The sequence below is a fragment of the Struthio camelus genome, chromosome 30 (genome assembly GCF_040807025.1).
Source record: "Struthio camelus isolate bStrCam1 chromosome 30, bStrCam1.hap1, whole genome shotgun sequence".
Taxonomy (NCBI): Eukaryota; Metazoa; Chordata; class Aves; order Struthioniformes; family Struthionidae; genus Struthio; species Struthio camelus.
In genome coordinates, this window is record NC_090971.1 from 2,667,734 (window position 1) to 2,680,820 (window position 13,087).

The 13,087-nt window shown below is 72.7% G+C and overlaps 2 protein-coding genes across 4 annotated transcripts; both read right to left on the reverse strand.

Moving 5' to 3' along the window:
* Positions 1 to 1,261: 1,261 nt before the first annotated feature.
* ECM1 (extracellular matrix protein 1) lies at positions 1,262 to 4,063 on the reverse strand. Of its 2 annotated transcripts, XM_068922027.1 has the most exons (7): positions 3,915 to 4,063; positions 3,487 to 3,570; positions 2,918 to 3,213; positions 2,425 to 2,808; positions 2,093 to 2,313; positions 1,696 to 1,783; positions 1,262 to 1,614 (listed from the first exon to the last, which is right to left on the reverse strand). In XM_068922027.1, the coding sequence occupies exons 1-7, from the start codon at positions 3,973 to 3,975 to the stop codon at positions 1,438 to 1,440; spliced, it is 1,311 nt and encodes a 436-aa protein (XP_068778128.1). In that variant the 5' UTR covers positions 3,976 to 4,063; the 3' UTR covers positions 1,262 to 1,437. The 2 variants fall into 2 exon arrangements, with proteins under 2 accessions (XP_068778128.1, XP_068778129.1); XM_068922028.1 differs by lacking the exon at positions 3,487 to 3,570 and having other exon boundaries at positions 3,915 to 4,054.
* Positions 4,064 to 4,989: 926 nt separating this feature from the next.
* Positions 4,990 to 13,087, reverse strand: TARS2 (threonyl-tRNA synthetase 2, mitochondrial). Of its 2 annotated transcripts, none has more exons than XM_068922026.1 (18): positions 12,791 to 13,087; positions 11,577 to 11,758; positions 11,365 to 11,479; positions 11,163 to 11,284; positions 10,862 to 10,979; positions 10,606 to 10,670; positions 10,376 to 10,454; positions 10,048 to 10,194; positions 9,776 to 9,874; positions 9,078 to 9,244; positions 8,543 to 8,705; positions 8,332 to 8,469; positions 8,033 to 8,107; positions 7,646 to 7,746; positions 7,112 to 7,216; positions 6,902 to 6,974; positions 6,678 to 6,792; positions 4,990 to 5,238 (listed from the first exon to the last, which is right to left on the reverse strand). In XM_068922026.1, the coding sequence occupies exons 1-18, from the start codon at positions 13,070 to 13,072 to the stop codon at positions 5,090 to 5,092; spliced, it is 2,295 nt and encodes a 764-aa protein (XP_068778127.1). In that variant the 5' UTR covers positions 13,073 to 13,087; the 3' UTR covers positions 4,990 to 5,089. The 2 variants fall into 2 exon arrangements, with proteins under 2 accessions (XP_068778127.1, XP_068778126.1); XM_068922025.1 differs by having other exon boundaries at positions 8,033 to 8,110.

Below are 13,087 nucleotides of genomic sequence, written 5' to 3' on the forward strand. Positions count from 1 at the left end.
CCAGGCGGAGGCAAAAAGAGGGTTGCAAAAAGGCAGGGGGGGTTCCAAAAATGATGCAAAAAGGTGCAAAAAAAGGTGGATGCCGGGGGGGGGGTGGCCCAGGGGCGCCGGATGCAGACGAGCAAACTTCAGCTGGGACCAGGGCACTGGCGCCAGCCTCGGTGGCAGCGCGATGGCAATGTCTCCCGTGCAAAACTGCGTGCCTCAGTTTCCCCCAGGGAGCAATCCCCTCTGCGGGGCTTCGCCAGGGCCCCGGCCTCGCACCGTGAAGTGCTTTTAATTGCGCCGAGCTGCTCTTGGCAGCGGCTCCAGCTGAGCAATTAGTGACTGGGACTCGACGAGGCCTCGCATGGCGGCAGCCAGGAGGTCCGCGGCAGCCGTGGGATCCCTGGGGTTACTGGGAGGCTGGGAGGGACTGGGAGGGGGGACGCGGCCGCGGCGGCTCCCGCTGTGTTGACACAAGTCCCGTCCCGTCCCACCCCCCGCTCGCTGGCTGGGGCGACGGCGCGTCTGGGACCCGGCGCCACCGCCGGCCGGGGAGGCATCGCCCTTGGAGCTGAGACCGTGCAAACTCGCTGCCACGGGAAGGGCTGGCAGCGGTCGAGGTCAGGCCGGGAACCCCGGTGTGACCTGCTCTCTTCCCGGGCGGCTCCCGTAAACACGGCCCCGGATCCGGCCACCGCCCCGGCACGCTCCCGAATTAGCACCAGGGCCCAAAAATAGCCTCCGGCCCCGCTGGGACCCCGCCAGGCACCAGGGACCCGGGGACATGGGGGGTACGGGGACGTGGGGGACACCATGGGGGACATGGGGGCATAACAGGGGCCACGGAGTCATCAGCGGGGCCATGGAGATGTGGGGGGCACGGGGACACCGCAGGGGACACTGGGACGTGGGGGGGCATAGGAAGGGGGAGACGCAGGCAGACCAGGGTGGGGGGGGACGGGGCAGCTCCACGTGCGCCCGGACCCACGGCCAGACCCGCAGCCGGACCCGCCACCCTGCGGGACTCCCACCTCCGCGGACCCCGCCCGCCTGGGTCCCTGCGGTGCCGCTGGCGCACCCCGACACGCAAACAGGCCCCGGCGCGCGGCGCACGCCTGCACGCGGCCGCACAGACGCGCACCCTGCGCGGACACACCTGCACCGCGGCCCCGGCATGCCGGGGGGGCCGAGGCACCGGGGCGGGGTGGGGGGGAACCGACGCACCTTGGGGAAACCGAGGCAGGGCTGCGGCGCGAGGGTGCAGGCGGAGCCGGGCTGTCGGGGAAAGGCTTTATTGAGCCCCAGGAGCCCGTGGCCGTCGCGGGGCAGGAGAGGGGCCGCGGTGCAGCCCCAGCCCCCCCCCCCCGGTCCCGTCATGCCCCCGGCGAGCTCGGGACGGGGTCCGCAGCCCTGCCGGGGCTCAGCATGGCCAAGGGGGGGGGGGCGGACGGTCTAATCCTGCTCCGCGGCCAGCAGCTCGGGCTCCGTCGAGGCCAGCAAGACGCTGGCCAGGTAGCTGGCGTCGAAGCACCGGCGCTGCTCCTCTGCGGTGCCGTGCGCGCAGCATCGCTTGGGGTCCTTCCACGAGTCCCGCTGCGAGGAGCAGAGGGCGGCGATGGTGCGGGATTTCTGCGGAGGAGACGGGAGGTCACGAAGGGCCCGGACGCCTGGGTCCCCCGCGTGGAGGCGGGGCGGGGGCCCTGCGCTCACCTGGTCCTCGGCGCAGGCGACGCGCTCGGCCCCGCCGCGCGGGCAGCACGCCTCCGTGATGCTCTGCACCAGGGCCGGGACCGGCTTCCTGCGGCGCCGGAGAGAACCGCCGTGAGCGGGGTAAACCCAAGGGCTGGATCCTCCCGGCGGGGGCCAGGACGCCTGGGCCCCCCGCTGCCACCCCCTAACCCCCCCCCCGGCCTGCAGTACCGCCCAGCGCCGCCGGGGGGCGGCCCAGCCCCGTATATCCCGCCCCGTCGGGGGAGCCCGGTTTGGGGGGGGGGGGGGCCGGACGCCTGGGTCCCTCTGAGCACTGCCAGCGTGGGGGATCTGGAGGAACATCCCGGAGGGGAGGAGTGGAAACGGGGCCCGGACGCCTGGGCCCGCCGGCACTCACTGCTTGGCCAGGAGGCGCGCGGGGCCGCAGAGGGCGTCGAGCAGCGCGGGGCCGAGGCGGGCCAGGCTGGCGTTGCGCAGCTCGCGGTCGTAGGCGGGATGCGGGGCCTCGCCGGCGAAGCAGCCCCAGCGGGCCGGGCCCCGGCCCCGCTTGCAGCAGCGGTGCTGCTTCGTCTTCACGCCGCTCTCCTCCTCGCAGAAACGCCCCAGCGTCTTCTGCCACTGCAAGGGGGGGGGGGGGAGAGCTGAGCATCGGCCCGGCCGCCGGCCAGGTGGGGAGGGGAGGGGAGGGGGGGGGACCCCCACCCCGGGGCGCCCTCGGCCCGGACTCACGGCGGCGCGGGCGCACTCGACGCTCTCGGCGCGGCAGCACGTCTTGTAGTCGCGCTCCAGGCGGGCCAGGGCGCGCGCTCGGCTCTTGGCGGCGCCGAAGCCGGACGGGGGGAAAGCGCCGGGGCCGTAGACGGGCCGGAATTTGCGCAGCCGGCAGATGTTACCGATGTTGGCGGCGGTGGGCTCGCCGGGGGGGAAAACGGGCTGGGGTAGGGGCGGCACGGCGGCGGCGGTGGCCGGCGGCGGCTGCAGCTCGAGCGGGGCGGGCGAAGCGGCGGCGGCGAAGCAGCGCTCGCGCTCGGCCCCTCTCCTCTTGCAGCAGTAGTAGTGCCTGGTCTTCACCCTGAACTCGTCGGCGCAGAAGTCCTCCAGCACCTCCGCCCACTGCGCAACAAAAATAATGAAAATAATGAAAAAAAGATAATATTGCAGCAAAAATGCAATAAACATAAAAATTAGCAAAAAGCCCCCCCCCCCCCCGTAGGGGACTCACCGCCTGCTGGGCGCAGGGCAGGGGCTGGGGCCGGCGGCAGCAGGCGTCGAGGCGGCCGTCGAGGCGCTGCAGCGCGTCCGCCTGGCGCCGCAGGTGGGAGAAGCCGGTGCGGGGCAGGTCGCCCAAGGCGTCCCGGGGCCGGGGCCGGCGGCACAGGTCGGCGATGGTGGCGGCCGCGGGGCGCCCGGGGGGGAAGTCCTCCAGGTCGCTGCCCCAGCGCTCCGGGGACGATGCCGACGGCGCCGGGGAGCGCAGCACGGGCAGCACCAGCTCCCGCTCCTGCTGCAGCACCGGGGCTGCGGGACGAGCAGGGTCACGGCGGGGCGCCCGCGGTCCCGTCCCGGGGCTGGGGGCGGGGGGGGATTTCCCTGCCTCCCACCCGGGACACACGTCCTTGCAGCCCTGCTGGATGCGTCCCCCTCGCCCCGTCCCTCCGCCCCCATCCCTGGGGCACGCGTCCGGGGAGGGGGGGGGGTCACATCCCCCGGGGGGGGGGACAGGACGCGTCGCCCACCCTTTCCCAGGGGTCACATCCCCGCGTCCCCCCACCCACCACCCCCGGGGCTCACCTTGCTCCAGGTCCTCGAGCCGCAGCAGCAGCCCCACCTGGGCCGGGGGCTCGCGGGGCCCCGCGGCCGCCTCGGCGCCGGCACCTGGGCGCGGGGACGGCGCAGGGTGAGCGGACCCGGGCGGGGGGGAACCGTGCCCCCCCCACCACCACCGCATGCACCCGGACCCGCCGGGAGGAAGAGGAGGAAGGAAGGGGCGCGAGGCCGAGGGTCGGTCGCCCCGCGGGGCCATGCCCCGCGGCCCTGAGTCACTTCCCAGGGCCGGGCCTCAGTTTCCCCCGCCTGAGACCTGGCCAACTCGTTCCACCCGTCCCAGCTCGTTTCAGCCGCCGGCAGCGCTACCCCTGACCCGGTGCCTCCCTCAGAGCCCCCCCCCCCCTTAGGGACCCAGGCATCCGGGGCGCAGGAGCCGGGGGGGGGGGGCTCACCGGCGGCCAGGCAGAGCGGCGGCGCGACGAGGAAGAGGAGCAGGAGGAGGAAGGCGGCCATGGCGTCGCTCCCGGGTCGGCCGCCGGCCTCGCCGCCTTATGAAGGGCCGGGGCCGGGCGCGGGGGCCCATCCTGCCGGGGGCTGAGTCACGGCTGACGTCGCTGGGCCCTCCCCGCCGCCGGCCCTGCCTCAGTTTCCCCACGCGCGGGGGGTCCCCCGGAGGAGGAGGAAGGAGGGGGGGGCCGGGACCCCCCCCCCCCACTCCTGACTCACCCCTCAGCGGTGCAGGAGAAAGCCGGTTTTTCCCCTTTTTTTTTTGTTGTTTTAACTTTCCCCTTTCCCGGTTTACCCGCCCCGCGGCTCCACCCCGGAGCCTGGCCGGGTCCCCGCGCGGGGCTGATTCACCCCCCCGTCCCCCCCCCCCGGTGCATCACGTCCCCCCTTCCCGGCACGGGCAGCCGGGCTGGCCCCTGCGGTGGTCCCGGCCCCGGGGACGGCCCAGACAAGCGTGGAGGGTCCCCAGGCCACCGGGTGGCACGAGGTCGGTGGCCTCGGGCACGTCCCTTAGCCCCCCGGCGCAGGGGGGGGGACGCAGCCCCGCGGCCCCGACCGCAGCGGGGGGGAGGGCTGAGTCCTGGCTGCAGCTCGGTGCACCGGCCGCCCACGGAAAACGGCGTTATTTTCTAGCTGTGAAGCCAAATATTTGGGCCGAACGACAAGTGCCCAAAGTGGTGGCGGCTGGCACAGGGCGAACACGGGCGATTGCCCAACGGCGGCCGGGGGGGGGGGGGGGGGGACAGCGGGGCCCGGCCTGACGCGGGGTTTCACAATCCCTCCCGAAACCACCGCGCGGCCCGAGAGGCGGCGAGCCCGCCACGGAGGGCGAGCGAGGGAGAAGGGGGAAACCGAGGCACGGGGAAAGGGGGCCCGGCCCCGGCCCCCCGGCCACCGACCCAAGGGGAGGATTTGGCAGGGCTGGTGCCAGCCGGTGCATGCACCGAGCTGCTCGGGCCTCAGCTCCGGCTTCCCTCCCGCGCCCCAGGCACGGCTTCCCAGACACGGTACGGCACAGGCAGCACTTCCCAGCACTTTTAATGCGCCGCGGGCGTCGGGGCTGGGACACGCAGCGCCGGCCGGGTTGGGGCACAGGACCCCGGGGCCCGGCCCCTCCGGCTCAGAAACGCTCCTCGGCGTCGGGAACCCGGGCGTCCCGCAGCTCCCGCAGCCGGCGCAGCACCTCCGGCAGCTCCCGCTCGCCCAGCTGCCGGTTGTCCCGGGTGCGGACACTGACGGTGCCGTGCGCCTGTTCCTTCGGGCCCACCACTGCGGGGAGAGACACACGCTGGGGGCCGCGAGGGCACCCAGCACCCGACTCCCCTCCCTCACTCCGCGGAGGAAGAGGAGGAGCGCAAAGGGGCAGCAGCACCAGCAGCAGCCTGGCGCAGGACGCCCCCCTCCCCGTTCGCACAGGGCCAAAAAAGTAATAAAAACGTCATGGAGAAAAGATCTATGTGGGGCCGCTCAGCAACCCGACGGCGACTCGGAGCCGGTGCCGCTAGGAGCCAGGGAAGGCAGCTGGGAAAGTCGCCCTCTCCCTGCGGCCCCGATGGCTTTTACCCCGGGCGTGCACATCTGCACCCGTGCCATGCACATCTGCACCCATGCCATGCATGCACATCTGCACCCGGGCCGTGCACATCTGCACCCGGGCCATGCATGCACATCTGCACCCAGGCCGTGCACATCTGCAGCCGGGCCGTGCACATCTGCAGCCGGGCCGTGCACATCTGCACCCGGGCCATGCATGCACATCTGCACCCGGGCCGTGCACATCTGCAGCCGGGCCGTGCACATCTGCACCCATGCCATGCGTGCACATCTGCACCCGGGCCATGCATGCACATCTGCACCCAGGCCGTGCACATCTGCAGCCGGGCCGTGCACATCTGCAGCCGGGCCATGCATGCACATCTGCACCCGGGCCATGCATGCACATCTGCACCCAGGCCGTGCACATCTGCAGCCGGGCCGTGCACATCTGCAGCCGGGCCGTGCACGCACATCTGCAGCCGGGCCGTGCACGCACATCTGCAGCCGGGCCGTGCGTGCACATCTGCACCCGCAGCAGGCAGGCACTTGTGCCCCCACGTCGTGCACGCACACGCGCACGTGTGCGGCTGGGGCCGAGCTTGGGGAAGCAACCGCAGCACCCGGCGGGGGCACTTCCCTCACCGGGAGCCGGCCCGGCGCCCGCGTGCCGATGAAGGAGCCCGCAGGAACGCGCCCGGGGCCCTTATCTCTTCCTGGCAGGTGCCGGCAGCCACGCGTGCCCGACGGCTTTCCATAGCCAGGCGGGCTGCGCCGCGGCGGCCCAGGCCCCGGGGACAGCACCGGCGGGATGCAGGGAAGCCGGGGTCGGCTTTGTGTCACTCCCGGGAATTTTCCCTGCCCGTCAGCCCCATGCCAGCAGCCGCCGGCCCTAGGATGGGAGCCGGATACAGGCAGGTGGCCAGGAGCGGCTGACTCAACCCGCGACACAGGCTTGTACGAGTTCGCGGTGGGCGCGTGGCTTCTCCCTCGGCCTGGGGGAGGCAGGGAAGGGGGACGCGAGCTGCCGGGCCGCCACGGTGCCCCGCTCGTGTCCCCTCCTCCGGGCGTCCCTCGGCAGCCTCGGCCGGCCAGCGGCACCCGCGCTCCCTGGAGCATCCCGGCTGCGCGCGGAGCCCGGCGCGGGACGCCGGCAGCCCCAAACCGCCTCTCACCCAGCTGGAAGTTGTACTGGGCGAGCTGCGCCTGGCGGATCTTGCGGCCCAGCGTGGTGCCGGCGTCGGCGTCCACGTCAGCCGCGAAGCCGTCCCGGTGCAGCGCGTCCCGGACCTGCCGGCGGCGGGGTCGGGGGGGGGGGGGAGACGGCGGTGAGGGGTGAGCGTGCAGGGGGACGGGGCGAGGGGGACACGCGCGCCGGGATTTGGGGGGGGGGACCCACCTGGCGAGCGTAGCCCTCCACGTCAGGCCCCAGCGGGATCACCATGGCCTGCATGGGGGAGAGCCAGAGCGGCCTGCGGGGCCGCCGGGCGGCTCAGAGGGCGGCCGGCGCCGAGCCCGGGCGGCCGACCGAGCCGAGGTGCCGCCCAGGAGGCGCGTGGAGAGGGGCCACGGCGTCCCCCTGCCCCGCGGGCTCTCCGGCCGCCCTCACCACTTGCCGCCGTAGCTCTCGGCCAGGATGGCCAGCATCCTCTCCACGGAGCCCAGCACCGCCCGGTGGATCAGCACCGGCCGCTCCGCCGCGCCGCCATCCTGGCTGGGGGCGGGAGAGGGGAAAGGAGGCAGTGGGTGACGAGCGGCGGTCTCCCCCTCCCCAAAACGGCCCCGCGCACCCAGGGGTTACGACACCGCGCCGCTTTCCCCCAGGAGATGGGATGAGGAAGTCGAGCGCGGGGTTTTGGCAAGCAGCGGGCTCGTGGCGCTGGGCCGGTACGCAGCGGTTTTGGGGCCGCGCCAGGCTGCTGGGTGACGGCAGCGGCGGGGGGAAACGGACAACACGGACGGGACGTCAGCCGCCGCTTGCAAAACTCCCAGCGGCCAGGCGAGCCAAGCGCTGAGCTTTGCACGACGCAGCCCTCGGAGGAGGGAGAAAACGCTCCCAACCGCCGGCCCTGGCCAGGAGGGACCCGCGAGGGCCCGACCGGCACCGGCCGCCCTCCCCGCGGGGGCGCGAGCCCTGCCTCACCTTGCATACGCCAGGCCGAACCTCTCCGGCATCTGGAAATCCAGCTGGATGGTGGCACACTGGTGGTAGCGCCCCAGCGCGTCCTTTATTTGGATGTCAATCTGCGAGAGAGCCGGGGAGGCCAGCGGTCGGGGAGCGGCACGTGCGAGCGGCAATTAGAGCCGGCAGCGGCAATTAGAGCAGGCGGCAGAGCCAGGCACGAGGGCCTGACGGGCCGGGCCTGACTCAAGGACGATTAATTCCCGTTTCCTTGTTTGTGCAGCCCGGCTCGGCACAAAGAGCCGGGCCCAAACCCAGGGCTACGTTAGTCCCCCCCCGCTCCCGCCCCGCGTTGGCCCGCTTCAAACCCAACGCCGCGGCAGCCCGGCGTAGCGAGGGCGCCCGTACCTTCGGGCCGTAAAAGGCTCCGTCGCCTGGATTCAGCTCCCAGGGCTGCCCGAAATCCCGGAGGCTCTTCTCCAGCTGCTACGGGGGGGGGGGAAAAAAAGGGGGGAGGGATGTGACGTGGCGCGGGGGGGCTCCCCTCCCTCCGAGGCCAAACAAGAGCTGGCGGAGAGGAAAGCCGCCGGGGACCGCGGGATCAACCACCTTAAGGAGTCGAGGGTCCCCCGCATCCCACCCGCTTCCCAGCGGGGGCAGAGCCGCGGGAAGGAGGCGACTCGGGGGGGGCCCCGAGCTGTGCCCACCTGCTCGGCCCGGTCCCACGTGCCGGCGTCGCCCAGGAAATCGGGCGGGCGGGTGGAGAGGGCGAAGCGGAAGGCGAAGCCCAGCACGGCGTAGACCGCCCGCACGAAGTCCAGGCAGCCGCCGATCTCGCTCTCCAGCTAGGGCAGAGACGGCGAGCGGTGAGCGGGGCGCGGGGACGGCGCGGGAAGGGCCCGGGGACGCGGCGCTCACCTGCGCCAGGGTGCAGAAGATGTGAGCATCGTCCTGCTGGAAGCGCCGCACCCGCGTCAGCCCCGCCAGGGTGCCCGAGGGCTCGTTGCGATGCAGCACGCCGAAGTCGGCCAGCCGGAGGGGCAGCTCGCGCCAGGAGCGGGGCCGGTGGGCGAACATCAGGCTGGCCCCGGCGGCAAGGGAGGAGAAAAGGGTGAGAACTTCAAAGCGGGGAGCAGCGTCCTGCGTCCAGCGCTCCCCCCCCCGCCGCCCCAAACCCGGGGGTGGAAGCAGGTGAGGGTTCGCCCGGGGCGAGGGCGATCGCGGTTCATTTTGGGGACACCACCAGGGTTTGCATCGGAGCTGGCGCAGCCTCCGCCTGTCTTCTCCCCGCGGCCAGAAGCGGTTTCACAACAGCTGACTCACGCCGACATCCCACTTCCCCATCCCGGGCACGAGACCGCGGCGTGGGGAGAGAGCTCCCGGCAGCCCCGGCGCCACCGCTCCGACCGCAGCGGCTCCTGCTCCTCTGGGAAGCGGCCGGATCCCGGCTCACCAGTGGGCTGGGCAGTTCATGGGCTTGAGCGAGAAGGTCTGGTTGTCGGCGCGGAAGGAGAACATGTGCTGGCCGTAGTGCTGCCAGTGCCCCGAGAGCTCCCACAGCTCCGCGTTGTAGATGTTGGGCGTCACCACCTCGGCGAAGCCCCTCTTGCGGTACTCGGCCTGCGAGGAGAGACCAGCGTCACCGGCGGCCCGCCGGGAGCCGAGCCGTGGGCGGACGCGCCGGGAGCGGCACCGAGCGCGAAGCCGGTCCCGTTGCGTCAGCGGCGGGAGAGGAGGAAGACCGGGGACTGAGCCGCCTTTGTTCGCCGCGGCCCGAGGGAGGGGAACGGCTCCGCTATCTGTTACTTATTGAGCCGCCTTTTTTTCCTTGAGTGAGCAAGCCGCCAACGCGGGGAGAAACGTGGGCTCTGCCTGGGCCGGCGCCAAGCCGGGGGCCGAAACCGCGCGGGAGCTGGGTCAACGCCTGCAGGAGGGAGCTCCCGTCCCGGCAGCCCCGACCGGCACCACCTCGGCATCCAGACCCCGGGGTCGCGATGCAACGAGACTCAAGGGGACACAGACCAATTTAATCCCGATTTTCTCCTCCGCAGGAGGAGCCGGGCAAGGGCCGGGAGGCCGAGCAGACCCCGGGCATCGGCCACGGCGATGGTGCAGGGGTGCTCCGGTTGTGCAGCGCGGGGACCCCCCTACCTTGATGAACTCCACGAGGGTGTTGTAGATGCGGGCACCTCGGGGCAGGAAGAAGCAGCTGCCAGGACTCAGCTTGTGGAAGAAGAACAGCTCCTGATCCTGGGGGGGGGGGGGGGGGGAGCCAAAAATCCATCACCCTGGGGGCCTCTGGACACGGAGCTCCATCTGAACGAGGTTTTTTCCCCTGGGACGACGCTCCCTTTGCATCGGGATGCCTAAACCCAGCCCGAAACCACAGCCAGCTCCAGCCCTGCCTCGCGCTGGGGCCTTACCCGGCCGATGCGGCGGTGGTCCCGGCTCGCCGCCGCCTCCTGGGCTCGCTCCCACTCGGCCAGGAGCTGGGCACTGGGGAAAGCAATGCCAGCGAGCCGCTGCAGCGACTCCCGCGCCGGGTCGCCCTTCCAGAAAGCGGCCGAACTCTGGCCGGGGAGGGGGGGGCACAGGGAGGGTGAGTAGGAGCCTGGGCTCCGGCCGCTGCCCCCTTCCCCGGGGCGCGGGGACGGGAGCCAGGACTCCTGGGTCCCCCGCAAAGGGAGAAGCCGGGGCCGCTTCTGCAGAGCCGGGTGCCAGGAGGACGAACCCTGCCCCGGCCGTGCCTACCGTCAGGACGCGCAGGGCTCGGATGAGCCCCGTGTGCTGGATGTGGGGGCCGCGGCAGAGGTCAACCAGCGGCCCGCACCTGCCAGGAGAGCGGCGGAGAGTCGGCGCGGGACGGACGGACACGGGGACGCAGGACGAGCGCTGGCATCCGTGCGGACGCAGGCACCGGCCCCCCGCCGGGGCTGCCTCCGAAACGCCCCCTCCCCGGCCGGGGGCCACCCCGTGCTCACCTGTAGACCGTCGCCGTCTCCGTCGTCACCTCCTCCTCGATCTGGCTCAGCTTGAACTTGTTGTGCTGGGAGGGAGCGAAGGGGCCGGTTGGCGGCGCCCTGCTCCGAAACCCACAACGGGAGCCGGGGCGGGACGCGAAGGGTCCTGAATCCCCCCGCAGCGCAGGGAAAAGATCCCCCCCAACCCAAGCCAGGGCGTTTATCCCAATTCCCAGGTCGGGCGGCGCCTCTGTCCCCACCCGAGCGCGTTTCTCACCTTAAACAGCTCCAGCAGCTGCTCCCGGGTCACCTCCAGCCTCTCGAAGGGGTGCTGGGCTCGGGCGAAGGCTTTGCAGGCTTCCTCCAGCGCCGGCAGCTCGCCGCGCTGCACCGTCCTGCGGGGCGCGCGGTGACACCCCTGGGGGACGCGGCACGGCCACCCCCTCCCCGAGCCCAGAGACGCCGGGTCGGGGGCAAGGGTGCCGTTTTGGCTGCAGCGGCAAGAGGGGAAGGAGCCCCGGAAAGAGACCCTCTGCCCGCGCGAGGACGGACGGACGGACGGACGTCCCCAGGCCTACCTGCCCTCCAGGAAGACATCGCAGAAGAAGCCGCTCTCGGTGGCGACAGCGCTGCACAGGGCGGCCCCGTAAAACTGCTCGGCCACGGCCGCCAGGACGCGGGCGCCGGAGCGCCAGAAAGCCTGGGGAGGGGACGCGGAGGGGGCCGCCGTCACCGCGCGTGTCCCCCCCCCCCCAACCCGGCGGCCACCCGGGGACTCACCGCCTGCCCCTCCGGCGCGGCGAAGTCGAGGAGCTCGAGGGCGGCGTCGCCGCGCAGGGGCCAGTCGAGGTCGTGCAGGGCCCCGTCCACGCGGGCCACCAGGGCCGCCCGGGCGCTGCGGGGAGACGGGCAGGTTTGGGTGACGGGGAGGCGCCGCGGGACACCCCCCCCCTCCAAAACGGCCACCACCCCGGGGTGCCCGTCGCGCCTACCCGAGCTGCAGGGCCACGTGGCGCGGGGTGGTGCGCAGGGCCCGGCCGGGCAGGCAGGCGCCGCCGGGCAGCGAGACGCGGATGGGCCGGTCGGCGGCCGCCGCCTGCTCGTCCGCCGCCGCCGCCTTCAGCCGCTCGAAGACGCGGAGGCGCTCGGCGACGTGGGGCGCCGGTCCGCCGGCCTGCGGGGCAGAGAGGGGTCGGCGCGGGGGCCGGGACGCCTGGGCCCCCACCCCACCGGCACGGTGGCACCGGGGGTCAAGGGTGGGCTCGGACACCCGGGTCCCCTCCCCATCGGCACGGTGGCACTGGGGTCAAGGGGGATGGGGACGCCTGGGTCCCCTCCCCATCGGGGTCAAGGCGGGCCAGGACGCCTGGGCCCACTCTGCATCGCCATGCCAGCGTTAGCCCCAGCAAGGTCATTGCAGAGGCCGGGACGCCTGGGTCCCCTCCCCATCAGCATGGGGGGGAGCCGGGACGCCTGGGCCCCCTCCCCATCAGCATGGGGGGGGGGGAGCCGGGACTCCTGGGCCCCCTCCCCATGCGGGCGGCGAGGCCTGGCGGGTAGCGGGGGGGGGGGGGGAGGGCAGGACGCCTGGGCCCCCTCCCCACGTGGCAGAGCGGGGGGGCGGGAGGGGGAAGGATGGGGAGGGCAGGACGCCTGGGTCCCCGACGCCGCTCGCACCCGGTAGCGCCGCCGCGGCGGCCCCGCGGCCAGCAGCCGCCCCCCGGCGCGGGCCAGCGGCATGGCGGGGCGCGGGCCGCCCCTTCCGGGCGCCGGGCACGCCGGGGCCGGACGCCGGGGCCCCTCCTGCGGGGAGGGCCGGACGCCGGGGCCCCTCCCCCGGGAGCAGCCGGCGCCGCCCCGAAAGCGCCGCCAAACGCCACCTTCGCTCGGGGGTTTCGTTCTTCCTGCGGGGTTTGACTCGCTAAAAGCCCCTCGGTGCAAAGGGGAATAATAATAATAATAATTATTATTATTATTATTACTATTATTTTGCTTTGGGGGGGGGGTCGCCAGCAGAATTTGGGGCCCAGCGCCCCCGCAGCGCGAGGCCCCCTCGCCGCCCAGCTCTTTTTCTTTTTTTTTTGGGGGGGGGGGGTAAAAACAACAACAAAAAACCAAGAACAACCAAAATAAACAACCGCCAGCAACTCCATCAGCCGGTTGTGCAAAGTCTCCCCCCGCCCCGCCCCGAGCCGCCCCCGCTCACCTCCCGCCTCGGGCGCCTGCTGCGAGGCCGAGGCCGGCCGGAGAGTCCCGTCGAGTCCCGGGCGAGCGGCTCCGGCCTGGGAAAACACAAGCGAGAGGAGGCCTTAGGCGAGCGGAAGGGACAAAAGCGCCCCGCGCACCCCCCGCCGCCCCGGGACGGCTTTCGGAGAGCATCGCTTCGGTGCCAAACCTCCCCCAGGATTTGCAGCCCCGGGGGGGGGGGGGGGAGAGCGCTGAAATTTGCACCTCCGAGCCCGGCAATACGATGTTTAGCTAAAACCATGAGGGTTTTTTTTCA

Bases quoted from the DNA above. Each gene is read 5' to 3' on its own strand.
- ECM1 (XM_068922027.1), bottom strand. From the start codon at position 3,975: ATGGCCGCCTTCCTCCTCCTGCTCCTCTTCCTCGTCGCGCCGCCGCTC. The intron at 3,571-3,914 runs GTGAGCCCCCCC...CCCCGCGCCCAG, and splicing joins GCCGCTCTGCCTGGCCGCCG to GTGCCGGCGCCGAGGCGGCC. The intron at 2,809-2,917 runs GTGAGTCCCCTA...TTTGTTGCGCAG, and splicing joins TGCCCTGCGCCCAGCAGGCG to TGGGCGGAGGTGCTGGAGGA.
- TARS2 (XM_068922025.1), bottom strand. From the start codon at position 13,072: ATGGTTTTAGCTAAACATCGTATTGCCGGGCTCGGAGGTGCAAATTTC. The intron at 10,671-10,861 runs GTGAGAAACGCG...GCTCCCTCCCAG, and splicing joins AGCTGCTGGAGCTGTTTAAG to CACAACAAGTTCAAGCTGAG. The intron at 9,245-9,775 runs GTAGGGGGGTCC...CTCTCCTCGCAG, and splicing joins CCCTCGTGGAGTTCATCAAG to GCCGAGTACCGCAAGAGGGG.